The 22,226-nt window shown below is 45.5% G+C and overlaps 1 protein-coding gene across 4 annotated transcripts in view; it reads left to right on the top strand.

Moving 5' to 3' along the window:
* The window catches only part of MYLK4 (myosin light chain kinase family member 4), a 299,781-nt gene that overhangs the window by 207,421 nt on the left and 70,134 nt on the right, over nt 1-22,226 (top strand). For all 4 annotated transcript variants that reach the window (XM_068236806.1, XM_068236807.1, XM_068236803.1 and 1 more), the window contains one exon: nt 11-575. In XM_068236806.1, the coding sequence (XP_068092907.1) occupies nt 11-575 (565 nt within the window). The remainder of the gene's footprint in view (nt 1-10; nt 576-22,226) is intronic.

Genomic DNA, 22,226 nt, shown 5'->3' on the forward strand with positions numbered 1-22,226 from the left:
TTGCTTTTAGAGCGGACTGTCCAAAGAACCCAGTCCTGCAAATATAAAGAAAAGGTCCAAAAGCTCAATAGAGAAAATGCAGAGAAAGCAACTGTTATAGTGGTTGACAACAAATCTTCTGAAATAAAGTATGAAGAGAACTGTGATGTACAGAGTTTTATATCCATAGACATACCAAACTTACACAGTAAAACCTATGTACAAGATGGGACTCCTGTCATTTTCTGTGTTGAAGAAGAGCAACCCAACTCCATTACTGAAGCTTCTCTGAAAGCACAAGAAGATGTTAAGGAGCAAAAGAGTTTGACAAGTGCCCAAGAGGACCAAGCTGAGAAAAAGCTTATCATTTTAGTGACTGATGATACACCAAATGTACTTACTGAGGACAATCTTGACGAAGAGATGGAAAGCAGTGAACCTGTCACTGAAGATGAAGATGAAAATGATGAAATAAGCCATGATACAACATTGAGTGATGAAAACGAAGTTTTGCTGGAAACCACCAAGTCTGTAGAATGTGAGGAATGCCCTGCTTGTAATGGTAGTGACATCCAGGCAACATCTGTATCGCAAAGGTAAGAAATTATTCATAACTATTAATTATGCCTTTAAACTGACTCTTTCTTGGGATTGTCCCTGAGTCCGTGACTTTTGGTATCAGGTTTTCTAGCTATACTCTGAGCTCCTTAATAAACCAGTTCCTTTTATGGCCCAAACTCTGTGTTAGGAATTTTGCATCAGCAACTACAGTATATACGAAGTTTGAAGGTATTATACTCTTATATGCATGTAGCCAAATGTAAGTTCAGGTTAGTACACCGGCTTCAAGCTGCAAATTTTTCTGTTTACTGCTTCATCAGCACACATACCCAGAGTCCACTTGGAAAATTTTGGTCTTAGAGCCTTCTGTCATGCTGCTCCGACGTTATGGAACTCCTTACCTCAGCAGATCAGGACAGCTCCATCTCTGGACGTGTTTAAATCCAGACTGAAAACCCATCTGTTCAATTTGGCATTTGCAGAAACATAATTTTTGTTTGTGTGAATACTTTATCCTACTACCAACTACTGAATCTGAGAAAGCCTAAGCGCTTTGAGTACTATGAGAGAAAAGCGCTATAGAAATGTTACTGTATTCTGTTGTATTATATACATACAGGATCTTCTAAAAAAAATTGCATATTGTGATAAAGTTCATTATTTTCTGTAATGTACTGATAAACATTAGACTTTCATATATTTTAGTTTCATTACACACAACTGAAGTAGTTCAAGCCTTTTTATTGTTTTAATATTGATGATTTTGGCATACAGCTCATGAAAACCCAAAATTCCTAACTCAAAAAATTAGCATATTTCATCCGACCAATAAAAGAAAAGTGTTTTTAAAACAAAAAAAAGTCAACCTTCAAATAATTATGTTCAGTTATGCACTCAATACTTGGTCGGGAATCCTTTTGCAGAAATGACTGCTTCAATGAGGCGTGGCATGGAGGCAATCAGCCTGTGGCACTGCTCAGGTGTTATGGAGGCCCAGGATGCTTCGATAGCGGCCTTAAGCTCATCCAGAGTGTTGGGTCTTGCGTCTCTCAACTTTCTCTTCACAATATCCCACAGATTCTCTATGGGGTGTAGGTCAGGAGAGTTGGCAGGCCAATTAAGCACAGTAATACCATGGTCAGTAAACCATTTACCAGTGGTTTTTGGCACTGTGAGCAGGTGCCAGGTCGTGCTGAAAAATTAAATCTTCACCTCCATAAAGCTTTTCAGCAGATGGAAGCATGAACCCACCTTTGAACCAGAAACAGCGGCAGAGGCGTCTGACCTGGGCTACAGAGAAGCAGCACTGGACTGTTGCTCAGTGGTCCAAAGTACTTTTTTCAGATTAAAGCAACTTTTACATGTCATTCGGAAATCAAGGTACCAGAGTCTGGGGAGAGGGAATTGCCAAAATGCCTGAAGTCCAGTGTCAAGTAACCACAGTCAGTAATGCTCTGGGGTGCCATGTCAGTTGCTGGTGTTGGTCCACTGTGTTTTATCAAGGGCAGGGTCAATGCAGCTAGCTATCAGGAGATTTTGGAGCACTTCATGCTTCCATCTGCTGAAAAGCTTTATGGAGATGAAGATTTCATTTTTCAGCACGACCTGGCACCTGCTCACAGTGCCAAAAAACACTGGTAAATGGTTTACTGACCATGGTATTACTGTGCTCAATTGGCCTGCCAACTCTCCTGACCTAAACCCCATAGAGAATCTGTGGGATATTGTGAAGAGAAAGTTGAGAGACCCAACACTCTGGATGAGCTTAAGGCCGCTATCGAAGCATCTTGGGCCTCCATAACACCTGAGCAGTGCCACAGGCTGATTGCCTCCAAGCCACGCCTCATTGAAGCAGTAATTTCTGCAAAAGGATTACCGACCATGTATTGGGCTTGATTCACAAAGCGGTGCAAAGTGTTTGCACGCCAGTGAAAAGCCCCTTATCACGCCTAAACTCACTTTAGGCATGATAAGAAGCAACTTGCGCGAATTTTCCCGCGCGCAAAGTTTTGCGCGTGCAACCGCTTCGCGCGCGCGCAGCGTCCCCGCTTCGCGCGAAGCTCCCATTAAGCCCTATGGGACTTTGCGCGCGCACGTACGCGCGGAAACTTCGCGCGAGTTAGAGCAAAAATCGGTGATAACTCAGTGGTGCAAAGGTTATCACGCCTAAAGTCTTTTAGGCGTGATAACTGAGTTATCACCGCTTTGTGAATCGAGCCCATTGAGTGCATAACTGAACATAATTATTTGAAGGTTGACTTTTTTTGTTTTAAAAACACTTTTCTTTTATTGGTCGGATGAAATATGCTAATTTTTTGAGATAGGAATTTTGGGTTTTCATGAGCTGTATGCCAAAATCATCAATATTAAAACAATAAAAAGGCTTGAACTACTTCAGTTGTGTGTAATGAATCTAAAATATATGAAAGTCTAATGTTTATCAGTACATTACAGAAAATAATGAACTTTATCACAATATGCTAATTTTTTGAGAAGATCCTGTATCTAGGTATGTATATGTGCTGATGAAGCAATAAACAGAAACAAACTGCAGCTTGAAGCTGGTGTGCTAACCTGAACTTACATTTGACTTCGTGTTTGCTGGGTGCTTTGGCTTGGCACCACAGGTTATGCACCCACCACTTGCCTTTAGCACTTATATGCATGTAGATCTATCACTATGGCCTCAATTCACTAAGCTTTACCCTATTCAGTAGGGACTTCACTGTAGCAGAGCAGGGAAAAAAAACTTTTTAAAAGGCTTTTGTAACGATTGGTGTCAGCACGCAGAGAGAATCTGATTATTGGTGATCTGCAGTATCACCAAGAATGCAGATATATACCCCATTATTGATGATCTGCAGTATCACCGATAATCAGATATATTGCTAACCTCTGGACACCTATGTGTGTGAGAGTGTTTGGTGTAACAGTAACAACTCTGAGTGGAGACCACCAGAGGAGCTGGCGGCCTAATACTCCTGAGGAATTCACCCCTGACAGTGGGTGATATTCCTGTAGCCTGTGGACCCCTGGACAAGGGACCGAGGCTGGGTTGCAGGAAGCCCTGCTGCTAATATGCAAGGTTTTGCCCTGAACTGGGCTAACGTAACACAGTAATAGCACAATCCTAGTCTGGGGTGTGAGGTCCGTAGTCACAACACCCTGGAACTAGTCTGGAGTATAACATAAATGATAATACAATTCCCTAGTCTTGAGTGTGAGTTCCGTGATCATCAACACCCTGGAACTAGTCTGGAGTATAACATAAATGATAATACAATTCCCTAGTCTTGGGTGTGAGTTCCTTGATCTCAACACCCTGGAACTATGCTAGAGAATACACAGAAGATACACAGAATTACTAGTCTGGGGTGTGAGGGCCTTGATCTCAACACCCTGGAACTGGTCTAACAAATAACAGTACAAGGTAATCTGGCTCAGTGTGAATTCCCAAGTCCTCTCGGTTCAAACACACTGTAAGGATCTGACTATGGTCTGAATGCTTCCACAAAGTGTTTGCAATGACAGACAACCAGCAACTGACAAGCAGCAGAATATATAGTAGCTGGACTCTGCTGCCCCACCCGAGCCACTCAGCCAATCATGAGTCCTGCAGGAATCAGCTGATCTTCCTGATCAGCTGACACTTCCCCTGCTGGTATAAAGGTCCTGAGTTCAGGCCCGCGCGCGCGTAGCTCTTCCATCTGCCTATGTGCACTAACAGACCCAGCCACACCAAGCAAGCACACGCCGCTGCATGCAAACCGCCGCGTTGGACGCGGAAACGGCCACTTTGCTGTCAGGACATGCGGTGGCCTTTCCGCATTCCACCACACTACCAGACGCGTGTCTATGCGTGCAAACCGCCGCGCTGGACGCGGAGTCAGCCGCCTTGCTCTTGACACACGCGGCGGCTTTTCCGCGTTTTCTCACAGCTTTTCTGCATCCCTTTAGATATGAAAATCTGTATACTGTTATACAGAAGAGCTCCCCCTGGTGGCTGCAGCACATCTAAAGGGATGTTGGGGATGTACTGGATAGAAAACCCTGATACATACTTAGCTTACATAGCTTCTTGCTTCACCGCTGACTAGCTCCAATGCTAAGTGACACTTACCAGGGCTTAGTGAATAGAAGCATGTTTGTTCGGTAAATTACTGAACTTCTACCTCATGCAGAAAATCTTTCGTGAATTTTGAAAAAAAATTTGTAAAATACCGAATGCAGTCTTTTCACTGAACTAAATAATAATCTGAACATTGGCATAGCAATTTTCTCGTCAGACTCAAACTGCTCAAGAGCTGCAGCCACTGGGACGCGCTCAAGAGGCCACCCTGCAGTGTTAGAGAGTCTTGATTCTACTGAACTGCCTTTAGTGAACTGAGGCCTATGTGTTTAATAACTTCTCACGTGCCTGCAGTACCAGAGGGGGTGCTACAAGTGAACAAAGTGTTACCTTACATTAAACTGGTCTACCAACACAGAGGCTGTCCTGCTAAGTTTGGTCTAGAGTAAGGGGTCTTCATCGCCTCTTATACTTAGCCTTGTTCATGCCAAGGCCAATTCCAGACACGACTTAGTTGCGCTTGACAAAATAAAATTGATTCTGATTCTTATTCTCTAACAGTTACTTCTTAGGGCTGCTCCCTATATTGTGTGATATATGAATGCTAACTCTTCTACCACCTTGGTCCTTTGTGGATATTTTTTTGTGGATTATGCTCGCCAAACCTAAAATTTCAGTATCTACTCTTAGTTATGTAAAATAGCATTAGAAAGCATTTCAACACATTACCTGTGTGTAAAAACCTTTATTTTCACTGTAGAGAGCCGGAGAAGCTTGCTTATCTTTGGTATTAGGCAAATGTAATCATTGCTGGCTGCCCCTCTCTGAGGCAGAGTTCCTCCACATTCCTCAGAGAGCTTCAGCTGGCAGTGATTACATTTGCCTTTGCCGATAACTCACAGGGAATGTATATGATCAGCAGGTTGCAAAAATCAAAGACAACCTGAAAATAAAGTGAGTTGTGTTCCAGTGCTTTCCTCTTAATTCTTAAAGTCACTCATGACATTGAAAGAGCCAATAGGTTATTTTGGAGGATGGAAGAGGCAGGACTGAATTCAATTATCTATATGTTACATTAGCAGACTACAACACTGCATTATTCATAACTCAGACAGGAGTAGTTTTTATTGAAGGTAATCTTTGATTATATATTTTTTTTCAGCATACATTCAGTTTGATTTTCTAAAAATGACTACAGGTTTGAATTAATATAAAACACCAAACACACAATAAAAATAGCATGTTAGTAATCCAGAACCAGTTTCTGCATGTTGCCAGTCTCTTGAGAAGTTCATGCAGAGCTGACTAAATTTGTATTTCAAATTCATTTGAACTTACGGAATAGTTTTTGAATCATAACCACCTCAACTGAATATAAATACTCTGGTAATGGGCTTTTTTGGACATCTTCCACTAATAACATATGATCAGATAGAACCATTACAAAAAGGAGTTGGTCACCCATACGTCAAAAAAGGGCGTCTGAGGAAAAAAAGGTGCAGGGTTTAAACGATAAGCATGAATAACGTTTAAAAGAAATATTGTGCTATATTTCGTTAAAAAATAATCTTTTATAAAGTTTTAAATAATTAAATATTAAAATGTGTATGAAATCGGCAATTGTGAAAACGTTAATCTTCCCTGTTTCAAAAGTTAAACGTATAATAACGTTTTGTAAAAAATTAGTAAGTATTACTAAAATTTTACTAAAACTATACCTAACCCTACTCTCACACAGAACCCTCCCTGTACCTACCCCTAACCCCTAGACCCTCCTGGTGGTGCCTAAACCTAAGACCCTCCTGGTGGTACCTAAACCTAAGACCCCCCTGGTGGTGCCTAAACCATAAGGTCCGTACACACGCCGGACTGCAGGCAACGACGGGTCCATCGTCACCTCCCGCTGGGTGGGCGTTCCAGCGACAGTCCGGCTTGAGTACAGTCTGTCGGCGGACTGATACGGCTGTTTCTGAGCGATCCGCCGGGCGGATCGCTCAGAAACAGCCGTTTCAGTCTGCAGACAGACTGTACACACGCCGGACTGTCGCTGGAACGCCCACCCAGCGGGAGGTAACGACGGACTCGTCGTTGCCAGCAGTCCGGCGTGTGTACGGACCTTAAGACCCCCCTGGTGGTGCCTAAACCTAAGACCCCCCCTGTTGGTGCCTAAACCTAAGACCCCCCTGGTGGTGCCTAAACCTAAGACCTCCCTGGTGGTGCCTAAAACTAAGACCCCACTTAGTGATCGCTTTATTGTGTGTAGAATAATGTTTTACAAACAGTAAGGGATAAAATATATTACAAATTACATTACGTAGTGATCGTTTTATTTTATGAATAATAATGTTTTACAAGCAGTAAGGGATACAATTTTAAATAATGTTTTATTTAAATAGAATAAATATGTTTAGTACTTTTATAAACGTTATTCGTCACAGGTGCTTTTTCTAAACGTAAATAATCACAAGCAGTTATAAAACATTAAATATCTTCGGGCGCACTTTTAAAACGTTATTACTCTCCGGCGCCCTTTTTTCCTGTTCGGTGCACATTAAACGATATTTATAATGGGAGTGAATGGCGGTGCCTGATTTGTCCACTAGCTGCCTGCGCCCTTCTTTCCTGTTTCCGTTGGTCACCTCCAATTTATTTTATTATTTTGCATTTATATAGCACTGACATCTTCCACAACACTTAAGTCCATAGTCAAGTCAATAACCGTCCCCCTCAGAGGAGCTCACAATCTAACCCCTGCCATAGTCATAGTCTAATGTCCCTTTCATAGTCTAAGGCCAATTTTAGAGGGCACCAGTGAGTTAACTAATATGAGATGAAGATGTGAACATGAGCCCATAGCATTGCAAGGCAAGAGTGCTATCCACTACGCCTGTTTGTTGCTTATGATTGTGTGCAGGGCCGGGCCGAGGCATAGGCTGAAGAGGCTCCAGCCTCAGTGTGCAGTGTAGGAGGGGGCACAGAATTCATTCAGCTGTCATTCCTAATTGTGTTTGAAGCAGAAAGAAATAAGAAAAGGGGATACATAGCAGTGACTGCAAGCCAGATAACTGGATTGTAACGATCGGTGGGCGCAGAGAGTATCTGATTACCGGTGATCTGCAGTATCGCCGGAAATACAGATATATACCAGATTATAAGTGATCTGCAGTCTCACCGATAATCTGATATACAAACTAACCTCTGTTCGCCTGAGTAGAGTGTAGTGTTTTGGTGTAACAGTAACACTAGGAGGCCTAGGCCTCAGTGCAGCAAGGAGAACTGCACGGATTCCTTCCGCAGACCTGAGCTCTCCAAGACGGGAGGAGTCAGACTGACAGTAGGAAGGAAAGTCCGAGAGTGACACTCAGGAAGAAGTGTCACTAACAGGACTGGGAACCGCCTCCAATCGTGAGGTCGGTTCTCGAGGTCAGACAAGCCAGGTCGTACACACACGGACAGATAAAGTACAAATACAGTAGGCAAAGGCGGAGTCAAAGTACAGGCAGGGTTCAGCAACGGGGTATCAGATATATCGGGGTACAAAATCAGGAGGCAGAAACAGAGTCTAGGAACGAGCCGAGGTTCGGCAACAGAGTATCAGAAATATCGAGGTACAAGGTCAGAGTTCAGGAGGATAGTCGAGGCAGGCAAAAGTCATAACAGAAAATCACAATCAAACTAGTACTTTAGCTATCAATAATCTAGCTAAGTGTAGGATTACAGCTCCAGCTGGTCCCGGCACACTTAAGGATCTGACTACGGATCTGGGTGCTCCCACATATGTGATCGCACGCCAGACAAAGAGCAAGTGAACAACCAGCAGTATATATACTCTAGGACCTTTCCAGGACCTCCCTAATTGCTGGTCCAATGAGAGCAGTGGAATTTGTCAGCTGACCCAGCTGGTCAGCCGACACCCTTCTAACTGCTATTTAAACTCTGCCTCTCTGCTCGCGCGCGTGTAAGTCTGAATCTTGGTGGACTATCAGTCCCAGCCACACCAGTACTGTCATGCAATGTATCTAGTGCGGGGGCCGCCTCTGATGCGGATTCCGCCGCACTGCCTATGCGGCATGCAGCGTTTTTTCCGCGTTGTGACGCCATGCTGGACGCGGAAACAGCCGCCTCACCTTGAGAGACGGCGGCATTTCCGCGTTTCCTTACAGTACCCCCCCCCCCCCCCCCCCCGAGGAGTGGACTCCGGACAACTCCTTCCAGGCTTTTCTGGATGTACCGTATGAAATTCCCTCACTAACTCATCCGCATGCATGCGGTTCCCAGGTACCCATTGCCTCTCCTCAATGCCGTACCCCTTCCAATGTACGAGATACTGCACCGAGTTCTGTACAGTACGTGAATCTATGATTTTTTCCACCTCATACTCAGGTTGGGCATTGACTAAGACAGGAGGAGGAGGAGTGGGACCCAGCTGGACTGCGGGTTTGAGAAGTGATACATGGAAAGACCTCACTCCCCGCATGCTGGTGGGAAGATCAACGGTATATGTGACATCGTTGATCTTCCTAGTCACAGGGAATGGGCCCACGAACCTGGGACCAAGTTTGTCAGAAGGTTGTTTCAGAGCCAAATGACGTGTAGACACCCAAACCAAGTCTCCAGGTTGGAAGCTCCACTCTACTGAACGTCTCTTATCAGCTTGACCCTTTTGATTAACAAAAGCTTTTCGTAAATTATCTCTCACCGTGCGCCAAATATCTTTAAAAGATCTCTGCCAGGCTTCCAAAGCTGGAAACGGAGAGGAGGCCACTGGCAATGGTGAGAACTTGGGCAATCTTCCAGACACCACCTGGAATGGAGAGAATCCGGTGGAGGAGCTTTTTAAATTGTTTTGTGCGAACTCCGCGAAAGGCAGAAATTTGACCCAGTCGTTCTGTGTTTCTGCAACATAGCACCTCAAGAATTGCTCCAAAGACTGGTTGATTCTCTCCGTTTTCCCATTGGTCTGTGGGTGGTAGCCCGATGAAAATGACAACTTCATGCCCATTTGTTGGCAGAATGCCCTCCAGAATTTATAAATGAACTGGACTCCCCGATCCGACACTATGTTTTCCGGAATGCCGTGCAGCCGGAACACATGTGTGATAAACAGGTCAGCCAATTCCTGGGCCGAGGGGAGTCCTTTCAAGGGCACGAAATGGGCCATTTTACTGAAGCGGTCGACTACCACCCAAATGACCGACATGCCTTCTGACTTGGGAAGTTCACCTACAAAATCCATGGACAAATGGGTCCATGGCTCACTCGGGGTGGGTAAAGGCTGCAAGGTACCCACAGGTGCCAGCCGGGAGGGTTTACTCTTAGCACAAACCGCACATTCCCTCACGAATTCCTTGCAATCAGCTGCCAAGGAAGGCCACCAAGCACATCTAGCTACCAGATCCTGTGTTCTAGATGCTCCAGGATGCCCAGCATTTTTATGCGTATGGAACATCTCTAGAACCTGGAGACGGAACGGTAGCGGAATGAACAGCACCCCTGCGGGTTTTCCTTCTGGGATGTCTTGTTGGAAGGGAATTAAAGTCCCCTTCCAATCCTCCCAAGTCTCTGTTGCGGCCAGTACCAACCTCTGGGGAACAATAGTCTCTGGAATGGAGGGCTGTGCTGTCTCTGACTCAAAGCACCTGGACAAGGCATCCGCCTTAGTGTTCTTGCTACCCGGTGTATACGTAATAATGAAAGAGAATCGAGAAAAAAATAATGACCAACGAGCCTGGCGAGGGCTCAACCTCTTAGCTCCCTCGATGTATTCTAGATTTTTATGGTCAGTGTAAACCGTGACCGTATGCTCCGCTCCCTCTAACCAGTGTCGCCATTCCTCGAAGGCTAACTTAATGGCTAAGAGCTCTCTGTTGCCAATATCGTAGTTCCTTTCCGCAGGGGAGAATCTACGGGAGAAGTAGGCACACGGGTGCAATCTACCCTGCAAGCCAGATCGCTGAGACAGCACAGCCCCCACCCCGACCTCTGAGGCATCCACCTCAACAATAAAAGGAAAAGACGTATCCACATGCCTGAGGATGGGTGCAGAACAAAATAAGCCCTTCAGGGTGGCAAAAGCCTGTAACGCCTCGGGAGACCAGTGAGTGGTATCTGCACCCTTCTTGGTGAGACTGGTAAGTGGAGAAATCACCGTAGAGTACCCCTTTATGAACCTCCTATAATAGTTGGCAAAGCCAAGAAACCGCTGAAGCGATTTCAAGCCTACCGGCTGAGGCCATTCTAACACAGCGGAGACCTTGGCCGGATCCATGGACAGGCCAGTAGTAGAGATTATGTACCCCAGGAAAGCGACAGATGTTACCTCGAAGATACATTTTTCTAACTTAGCATACAATAGATTCTGCCTTAGTCTGTTCAAAACGAACCTCACATGGGTCCTATGTTCAGAGAGACTGTTGGAGAAGATAAGAATATCGTCTAGATAAACTAGAACAAATCTTCCCAACACCTCTCTGAAGACCTCGTTGATGAGTTCCTGGAAGACGGCCGGGGCATTACATAACCCGAAGGGCATTACCAGGTACTCATAATGCCCGTCTGGTGTATTAAAGGCCGTCTTCCATTCATCGCCCTTTCTTATGCGTACCAGGTTGTACGCACCTCGCAAATCCAGCTTAGAAAAGATCTGGGCGCCAGTGATTTGTGTAAAAAGATCGTCTATCAAGGGTAGCGGATAGCGATTTTTTACTGTAATCTTGTTGAGACCGCGGTAGTCAATGCAAGGCCGCAGACCTCCGTCTTTCTTTTTTACAAAGAAGAAGCCTGCCCCAGCAGGCGACCGGGACGGCCGAATAAAGCCTTTGGCCAGATTCTCCCTAATGTACTCCTGCATCGCCAATTTTTCGGGCCCCGACAAATTGTACAAACGACCCCGGGGGGGTACACAACCAGAACGGAGATCAATGGGACAGTCGAAAGGGCGATGTGGAGGCAATTTATCGGCAGCTTTAGGGCAGAAAACATCAGAATATTCAGCATACTGGTCTGGTACCCCTTCCACCTGAATTCTGGTTTGCCCCAATGTTAGCTTCCCCAAACACTGATGAAAACAATGGGGAGACCAGGAGGTTAACTGACCCCTGGCCCAGTCGATGTGCGGTGAATGGACTTGCAACCACGGCATGCCTAAGATAATAGTGGAGGTTGACATGTGCAGCACAAAAAATTGTAATTCTTCCCCATGCAGAACCCCTATGGTAAGTCTCACCATCGGAGTCTGTGACAGGGCACGATTCCGTTGCAGAGGGGAATCGTCCACTGCCGTAACCTGAATGGGGGGTCTCACAGGAGTGAGTCGGAGGCCCAACTCCTGAGCAAATTCGAAGTTCATAAAATTAGCCGCTGAGCCAGAATCAATAAAGGCTTCAGTGGATACAGATTTATCCTCCCATGTAACCGTACAAGGGAGAAGTAATTTTTTCTCTTTAAGGGGTGCAATTTGCGTGCCCAGGGTGTCACCCCCCACTACTCCTAGGCAAACTCGTTTCCCGACTTGTTAGGGCAGTTTCGCACTCTATGCCCTGCTGCTGCACAATACAGGCACAGCTGTTCTGTCATTCTCCGCCTTCGTTCCACCTGGGTCAGCCTTGACCGACCAATGTGCATTGGTTCGGGCGGTGGCAAGGCCGGGGAGGGTGAGACAGGCGGAGAAGGTGTCACTAGGGGTGTAGCGGATGGTGCCGCGTACGATGTCACCCTGACACGGTGACTGCCCCTAGCCTGTCTCTGGTGGCGCAACCTGCGATCCACTCGAATGGCCGATGATATGGCTTCATCAACCGTCTTGGGCTCAGGCACGGTTAACATTAAGTCGGAGACCTCCTCTGACAACCCAGACAAGAAGTAATCCATTAAGGCAAAGTTGTCAAATCTAGTAGTGACTGACCACCTGCGGAATTCTGCCGCATAATCCTCAACCGAACCTCTGCCTTGCCGCAAAAGTTTGAGCTTCCGCTCAGAGGATGCAGCAAGGTCAGGGTCGTCGTAAATTATGGCCATAGCCTTAAAGAATTCCTCTACCGAGGTTAGAGCTGTATCGGTAGAAGGCAGGTTATATGCCCAGGACTGGGAGTCGCCAGTCAGCAGGGTTTTAATAAAGATGACCCGTTGGGCCTCAGTCCCCGAGGATCGGGGTCTCAACTCGAAATATGACAACACTCTACTCCTGAAATTCCGGAAGTCAGATTTGTGGCCAGAAAACTTATCAGGTACAGGCATACGTATGTCATCACTAGGAGGGGATCGCACTGAATCAACTGACGTCTGTAGGGTTTTCACAGAGCCTGATAAGGCATCAATTAAGGCTTTGTGCTGGCCCAGTGCTTGATGAATGTTATCCACCGAAGTGGCAAGCACAGTCAGAGGATCAGTGCGTGATTCCATCGTTTTTGTGGTCTGGCGTTCTGTAACGATCGGTGGGCGCAGAGAGTATCTGATTACCGGTGATCTGCAGTATCGCCGGAAATACAGATATATACCAGATTATAAGTGATCTGCAGTCTCACCGATAATCTGATATACAAACTAACCTCTGTTCGCCTGAGTAGAGTGTAGTGTTTTGGTGTAACAGTAACACTAGGAGGCCTAGGCCTCAGTGCAGCAAGGAGAACTGCACGGATTCCTTCCGCAGACCTGAGCTCTCCAAGACGGGAGGAGTCAGACTGACAGTAGGAAGGAAAGTCCGAGAGTGACACTCAGGAAGAAGTGTCACTAACAGGACTGGGAACCGCCTCCAATCGTGAGGTCGGTTCTCGAGGTCAGACAAGCCAGGTCGTACACACACGGACAGATAAAGTACAAATACAGTAGGCAAAGGCGGAGTCAAAGTACAGGCAGGGTTCAGCAACGGGGTATCAGATATATCGGGGTACAAAATCAGGAGGCAGAAACAGAGTCTAGGAACGAGCCGAGGTTCGGCAACAGAGTATCAGAAATATCGAGGTACAAGGTCAGAGTTCAGGAGGATAGTCGAGGCAGGCAAAAGTCATAACAGAAAATCACAATCAAACTAGTACTTTAGCTATCAATAATCTAGCTAAGTGTAGGATTACAGCTCCAGCTGGTCCCGGCACACTTAAGGATCTGACTACGGATCTGGGTGCTCCCACATATGTGATCGCACGCCAGACAAAGAGCAAGTGAACAACCAGCAGTATATATACTCTAGGACCTTTCCAGGACTTCCCTAATTGCTGGTCCAATGAGAGCAGTGGAATTTGTCAGCTGACCCAGCTGGTCAGCCGACAACCTTCTAACTGCTATTTAAACTCTGCCTCTCTGCTCGCGCGCGTGTAAGTCTGAATCTTGGTGGACTATCAGTCCCAGCCACACCAGTACTGTCATGCAATGTATCTAGTGCGGGGGCCGCCTCTGATGCGGATTCCGCCGCACTGCCTATGCGGCATGCAGCGTTTTTTCCGCGTTGTGACGCCATGCTGGACGCGGAAACAGCCGCCTCACCTTGAGAGACGGCGGCATTTCCGCGTTTCCTTACATGGATATTAAGGTGTTGGGAAGGTTGTGGGCCCTGTGGCGCCTCTTAGTCTAATAGCAATCAGTGTGTGACGGCTGGTGTGGCAGGGATGGAGGGGCGCACTTTGGTGTCTCAGCCTTGGGTGCTGGAGGACCTTGTCCCGGCTCTGATTGTGTGTACCTGTTACCTTTAATTTGATTGTAATCTTGTAAAACATAAGGTGTATTTTACAGCTAAGAAGCTTTTTAAAAGACATTCATTATTACATTTGAAAGGGTTAAATAGTTTATTGCAAATATAGAATTATGTTTTTGATCCCTACATAAAGATACTTTTAGAAGGAGCCGTGCTCTGTGGTCCTCATGCAGTGTTGGGCAGCAGTTTGTATAAATTTGGTGAACTCAGGTGAACATGTCAGTATGATAGTATTGTATTAGTATTTAGTGTAGAATAACTTGCAATATTCCCTGCAGATGAAATGTTGTACATATTAGGAGGAAATTAATGGGTACTACTCTAGAGTACAATGGGGATCATTAATGTAGACTGTAGGCAAATATAGGATTATACCTAGGATTAGGATTTTAACATTTATGTATAAATCTCTTCTGTATGATAAAAAGAACCAAGTCATACCTCTCAATTTGCCGTAATTTTGAATAGCTGAGTTATGGTAAGTGTAGTAGTGGAAGTACTTGACAGCAGTTACCCTCTCATCCAGGAAAATACATTTTTAATATAGTACATGTGGAATTGTGGGCAAAGTTGAAAGCTTGTAAGAGAAAGACTATATAAAAGGTTATACTCACCTGTTTTTTAACCACTTTCCCCACCGCTACAGTATATCTACGTCAGCTGTGGCATCCTCCAAGCCACAGCGACGTAGATATACTGACCTGGCTGCAGCCCTGCTTTGCACGGTCGGGTGCGCTTCAGAGCGCACCCTCCGGCACTGACAGCTGCAATACTAATTGGTGGAAGGGAACATGTAATCATCCTGCAAGCAGCCTCACTCACCTACCTCGTTCCTGCGACGATCCTGAAGTCTGATGCTCCGATCACCGCTCTGCATTCAGCCGCATATTGCCGGAAACCCGGGTCCCGGCTTGATGACATCATCAAGCCGGGACCCGGGTTACCGGCAATATGCGGCTGACTGCAGAGCGGCGAACAGAGGATCAGGCTTCAGGATCGTCGCAGGAACGAGGTAGGTGAGTGAGGCTGCTTGCTGGATGATTTTTTTAGGATTTCTGCACAGAGGGGGCTGCCTCATGGGGGGGGGGGGGCATCTGGCTATCCATCCTGGGGGGTGGGGGGTAGCATAAATAAAAGGGGGGATTTAGATATTTGTTGTGGGCATCTAATTGACTAAGGGGAGGGGGGGTTACTAATTTTGTGCATCTGGGCAACTGGGGGGGGGGGGGCAGTTATCATATACTGGGGGCACATTTGGCTATAATGGGGGGGCAGCACTAATCCTGGGGGTACATCTGGCCATAATGGGGTTAATCCTGATCCGGGGACACATATGGCTATAAAGAGGGGCACTATTCCTGGGGGTGCGTCTGTCAATCTATTCTGGGGCTGTCAAACGCAGGGGACACATGTGGCTATGCTAGGGGGGCTGATATTGGGGACACATCTGACTACGCAGGGGGAGGCGGTGATACTGGGGACACATCTGGATATCTATACTGGGGCGACTTTAACTGGCGGCACAGTTTTTATGTCAATCGCACTTTTTATTTCCAAACAGGAATTGGTCAAAATTGAGAAACAATGCATTTTTAAAAAATTTTTCCCACTTTTTCCCATTAAAATGCATAGAGAGGAACATTTTACTTTGTATCAAATACCCCCAATGAAAGCTTAGTTTGTCTTGAAAAAAATGATATATAGATAATTTAAGTGGCACGACTACAGATGAAGTTATTGCTGATTAAAAAGGGACACCGCTAAAGTGTCAAAACTGCTCTGGTCAATAAGGGGAAAACAAGGTCTGGATGCGAAGTGGTTAAGAGTGTTAATGCAGACAGGTAATTTAAAGTGACACTTACCGTAAGTGAAAAAAAAAACCTTATGATACAATGAATTGTATGTGTAATACCGATAATTCATAGAACATTAGTAGCAAAGAAAATAGTCTCGTATTTTATTTTTTGGATACAATATATTGTTTTTTTTATAACATTGCATAATTCTGTCATATTCACAATTGTAAGCCACACTCTTTATTTTAAACATTAAAACAAGCAAAGCTAAAGACCCTTTCAACTTCCCTACAGTAAAAATCTTATCTAAATCTGTCTCTGACTGTTCTTTTTTCTATGTATAAGTGCTCCAGAAAACAGCGACCAAAGTTGGGCCGGAGAGCTCAGAGAGGGTCTTTTGCATAGATAACAACTGGAGTTTCTTAACTCTTCCTGTACTGGAAACAATATTAAACTCATATCTGTGCTACTAATATTTTATTTCTTAGCTGTACTACACATACAAAATACCTAGACAGGAGCAACATTCACTGTAACATTTCACTTCCCTGATAGGTTTCCTTTAACCACTTCGGGACCACAGTCTTTTCGCCCCTTAAGGACCAGAGCCTTTTTCTCCATTCAGACCACTGCAGCTTTCACGGTTTATTGCTCGGTCATACAACCTACCACCTAAATGAATTTTACCTCCTTTTCTTGTCACTAATACAGCTTTCTTTTGATGCTATTTGATTGCTGCTGCGAGTTTTACTTTTTATTATATTCATCAAAAAAGACATGAATTTTGTCAAAAAAATGACTTTTTTAACTTTCTGTGCTGACATTTTTCAAATAAAGTAAAATTTCCTATACATTTGAGCGCGAAAGTTATTCTGCTACATGTCTTTGATAAAAAAAAAAACATTCAGTGTATATTTATTGGATTGGGTAAAAGTTATAGCGTTTACAAACTATGGTGCCAAAAGTGAATTTTCCCATTTTCAAGCATCTCTGACTTTTCTGCGCACCTGTCATGTTTCATGAGGGGCTAAAATTCCAGGATAGTACAAATACCCCCCAAATGACCCCATTTTGGAAAGAAGACATCCCAAAGTATTCAGTGAGAGGCATGGTGAGTTCATAGAAGATTTTATTTTTTGTCACAAGTTAGCGGAAAATGACAGTTTGTGACAAAAAAAAAAAAAAAAAAAAGTTTCCATTTCTTCTAACTTGCGACAAAAAAAAATGAAATCTGCCACGGACTCACTATGCTCCTCTCTGAATACCTTGAAGTGTCTACTTTCCAGAATGGGGTCATTTGTGGGGTGTGTTTACTGTCCTGGCATTTGGGGGGTGCCTAATTGTAAGCACCCCTGTAAAGCCTAAAGATGCTCATTGGACTTTGGGCCCCTTAGCGCAGTTAGGCCGCAAAAAAGTGCCACACATGTGGTATTGCCGTACTCAGGAAAAGTAGTATAATGTGTTTTGGGGTGTATTTTTACACATACACATGCTGGGTGGGAGAAATATCTCCGTAAATGACAATTTTTTTATTTTTTTTACACACAATTGTCTATTTATAGAGATATTTCTCCCACTCAGCATGGGTATGTGGAAAAATACACCCCAAAACACATTATACTACTTCTCCTGAGTACGGCGATACCACATGTGTGACACTTTTTTGCACCCTAACTGCGCTAAGGGGCCCAAAGTCCAATGAGTACCTTTAGGATTTCACAGGTCATTTTGAGAAATTTCGTTTCAAGACTACTCCTCACGGTTTAGGGCCCCTAAAATGCCAGGACAGTATAGGAACCCCACAAATTACCCCATTTTAGAAAGAAGACACCCCAAGGTATTCCGTTAGATGTATGGTGAGTTCATAGAAGATTTTTTTTTTTTGTCACAAGTTAGCGGAAATTGATTGTAATTGTTTTTTTTCACAAAGTGTCATTTTCCGCTAACTTGTGACAAAAAATAAAATCTTCTATGAACTCGCCATTCTCCTAACGGAATACCTTGGGGTGTCTTCTTTCTAAAATGGAGTCATTTGTGGGGTTCCTATACTGCCCTGGCATTTTAGGGGCCCTAAACCGTGAGGAGTAGTCTTGAAACCAAATGTGGCAAAATGACCTGTGAAATCCTAAAGGTACTCATTGGACTTTGGGCCCCTTAGCGCACTTAGGGTGCAAAAAAGTGCCACACATGTGGTACCGCCGTACTCAGGAGAAGTAGTATAATGTGTTTTGGGGTGTATTTTTACACATACCCATGCTGGGTGGGAGAAATATCTCTGTAAATGACAATTATTTGATTTTTTTTACACACAATTGTCCATTTACAGAGAGATTTCTCCCACCCAGCATGGGTATGTATAAAAATACACCCCAAAACACATTATACTACTTCTTCTGAGTACGGCGATACCACATGTGTGACACTTTTTTGCAACCTAGGTGCGCTAAGGGGCCTAACGTCCTATTCACAGGTCATTTTGAGGCATTTGGATTCTAGACTACTCCTCACGGTTTAGGGCCCCTAAAATGCCAGGGCAGTATAGGAACCCCACAAGTGACCCCATTTTAGAAAGAAGACACCCCAAGGTATTCTGTTAGGAGTATGGTGAGTTCATAGAAGATTTTTTTTTTGTCACAAGTTAGCGGAAAATGACACTTTGTGAAAAAAAAAACAATACATATCAATTTCCGCTAACTTGTGACAAAAAATAAAATCTTCTATGAACTCATCATACACCTAAAAGAATACCTTGGGGTGTCTTCTTTCTAAAATGGGGTCACTTGTGGGGTTCCTATACTGCCCTGGCATTTTAGGGGCCCTAAACCGTGAGGAGTAGTCTTGAACCCAAATGTCTCAAAATGACCTGTGAAATCCTAAAGGTACTCATTGGACTTTGGGCCCCTTAGCACAGTTAGGCTGCAAAAAAGTGTCACACATGTGGTATCGCCGTACTCAGAAGAAGTAGTATAATGTGTTTTGTGGTGTATTTTTACATATAACCATGCTGGGTGGGAGAAATATCTCTGTAAATGACACATTTTTGATTTTTTTTACACACAATTGTCCATTTACAGAGAGATTTCTCCCACCCAGCATGGGTATGTGTAAAAATACACCACAAAACACATTATACTACTTCTCCTGAGTATGGCGATACCACATGTGTGACACTTTTTTGCAGCCTAGGTGCGCTAAGGGGCCCAACGTCCTATTCACAGGTCATTTTGAGGCATTTGTTTTCTAGACTACTCCTCACGGTTTAGGGCCCCTAAAATGCCAGGGCAGTATAGGAACCCCACAAGTGACCCCATTTTAGAAAGAAGACACCTCAAGGTATTCCGTTAGGGGTATGGTGAGTTCATAGAAGATTTTATTTTTTCTCACAAGTTAGTGAAAAATGACACTTTGTGAAAAAAACAATAACAATCCAATTTCCGCTAACTTTTGACAAAAAATAAAATATTCTATGAACTCATCATACACCTAACAGAATACCTTGGGGTGTCTTCTTTCTAAAATGGGGTCACTTGTGGGGTTCCTATACTGCCCTGGCATTTTACGGGCCCAAAACTGTGAGTAGTCTGGAAACCAAATTTCTCAAAATGACTGTTCAGGGGTATAAGCATCTGCAAATTTTGATGACAGGTGGTCTATGAGGGGGCAAATTTTGTGGAATCGGTCATAAGCAGGGTGGCCTCTTAGATGACAGGATGTATTGGGCCTGATCTGATGGATAGGAGTGCTAGGGGGGTGACAGGAGGTGATTGATGGGTGTCTCAGGGGGCGGTTAGAGGGGAAAATAGATGCAATCAATGCACTGGGGAGGTGATCGGAAGGGGGTCTGAGGGGGATCTGAGGGTTTGGCCGAGTGATCAGGAGCCCACACGGGGCAAATTAGGGCCTGATCTGATGGGTAGGTGTGCTAGGGGGTGACAGGAGGTGATTGATGGGTGTCTCAAGGTGTGATTAGAGGGGGGAAATAGATGCAAGCAATGCACTGGCGAGGTGATCAGGGCTGGGGTCTGAGGGCGTTCTGAGGTGTGGGCGGGTGATTGGGTGCCCGCAAGGGGCAGATTAGGGTCTAATCTGATGGGTAACAGTGACAGGTGGTGATAGGGGGTGATTGATGGGTAATTAGTGGGTGTTTAGAGGAGAGAATAGATGTAAACAATGGATTTGGGAGGTGATCTGATGTCGGATCTGCGGGCGATCTATTGGTGTGGGGGGGTGATCAGATTGCCCGCAAGGGGCAGGTTAGGGGCTGATTGATGGGTGGCAGTGACAGGGGGTGATTGATGGGTGGCAGTGACAGGGGGTGATTGATGGGTGATTGACAGGTAATCAGTGGGTTATTACAGGGGAGAACAGATGTAAATATTGCACGGGCGAATTGATAAGGGGGGGGTCTGAGGGCAATCTGAGCGTGTGGGCAGGTGATTGGGTGCCCGCAAGGGGCAGATTAGGGTCTAATCTGATGGGTAACAGTGACAGGTGGTGATAGGGGGTGATTGATGGGTAATTAGTGGGTGTTTAGAGGAGAGAATAGATGTAAACAATGGATTTGGGAGGTGATCTGATGTCGGATCTGCGGGCGATCTATTGGTGTGGGTGGGTGATCAGATTGCCCGCAAGGGGCAGGTTAGGGGCTGATTGATGGGTGGCAGTGACAGGGGGTGATTGATGGGTGGCAGTGACAGGGGGTGATTGATGGGTGATTGACAGGTAATCAGTGGGTTATTACAGGGGAGAACAGATGTAAATATTGCACGGGCGAATTGATAAGGGGGGGGTCTGAGGGCAATCTGAGCGTGTGGGCAGGTGATTGGGTGCCCGCAAGGGGCAGATTAGGGTCTAATCTGATGGGTAACAGTGACAGGTGGTGATAGGGGGTGATTGATGGGTAATTAGTGGGTGTTTAGAGGAGAGAATAGATGTAAACAATGGATTTGGGAGGTGATCTGATGTCGGATCTGCGGGCGATCTATTGGTGTGGGGGGGTGATCAGATTGCCCGCAAGGGGCAGATCAGGGGCTGATTGATGGGTGGCAGTGACAGGGGGTGATTGACGGGTGATTGACAGGTGATTGACAGGTGATTGACAGGTGATTGACAGGTGATCAGGGGGGATAGATGCATACAGTACACGGGGGGGGGGGGGTCTGGGGGGGGTCTGGGGAGAATCTGAGGGGTGGGGGGGTGATCAGGAGGGAGTAGGGGGCAGATTAGGGACTTAAAAAAAAATAGCGTTGACAGATAGTGACAGGGAGTGATTGATGGGTGATTAGGAGGGTGACTGGGTGCAAACAGTGGTCTGGGGGGTGGGCAGGGGGGGGTCTGAGGGGTGCTGTGGGCGATCAGGGGGCAGGGGGGGGGGAAATCAGTGTGCTTGGGTGCAGACTAGGGTGGCTGCAGCCTGCCCTGGTGGTCCCTCGGACACTGGGACCACCAGGGCAGGAGGCAGCCAGTATAATAGGCTTTGTATACATTACAAAGCCTATTATACACTGTTGCAGCGGCGATCCGGATGCCAGTAACCCGCCGGCGCTTCCGAACGGCCGGCGGGTTACGGCGAACGGGGGGCGGAGCCAGTCCCCGGCGGCTGATCGCGTCACGAATGACGCGATCGCCGCATAGCCACTCCCGCAGCCGCCCCCGCCGATGGGCGTATTGCGGTCGTTTGGGCCCAGACTTTGCCGCCGCCCATCGGCTGGGGGCGGTCGTTATGTGGTTAATGAAACACCCCTTATAAGCTTGAGGAGCCAAGCAGAGTGTGATGACGTCATCACAAACTCTGCACAAGACCGGATGTAATGGCAATTGTGCTTGGACATCCTCTATCATTAAGAGATTTTATTGTATGTTTTTTAGATGGAGGAAGATAGTTTTCTTTAAATGTTAAAGGAAACCCAAGGTGAGAGACATATGGAGACTGACATGTTTACTTCCTTTTAAACAATGCTTTTTTTTCAGGTATGTGATTCAAGCTACTGACCAGAAAGATCAGCAGGACTGCCAGGCAACTGCTATTGTTTAAAGGGGAAATCAATATGGCAGTTTCCATTTGCCTCTCACCTCAGGTTACTTCTAAATGTCTAAATAGGGGTTGGCGTTATTTTTAACTATGATCCTCATGTTT

Source organism: Hyperolius riggenbachi, chromosome 5 (assembly GCF_040937935.1).
Source record: "Hyperolius riggenbachi isolate aHypRig1 chromosome 5, aHypRig1.pri, whole genome shotgun sequence".
NCBI lineage: Eukaryota > Metazoa > Chordata > Amphibia > Anura > Hyperoliidae > Hyperolius > Hyperolius riggenbachi.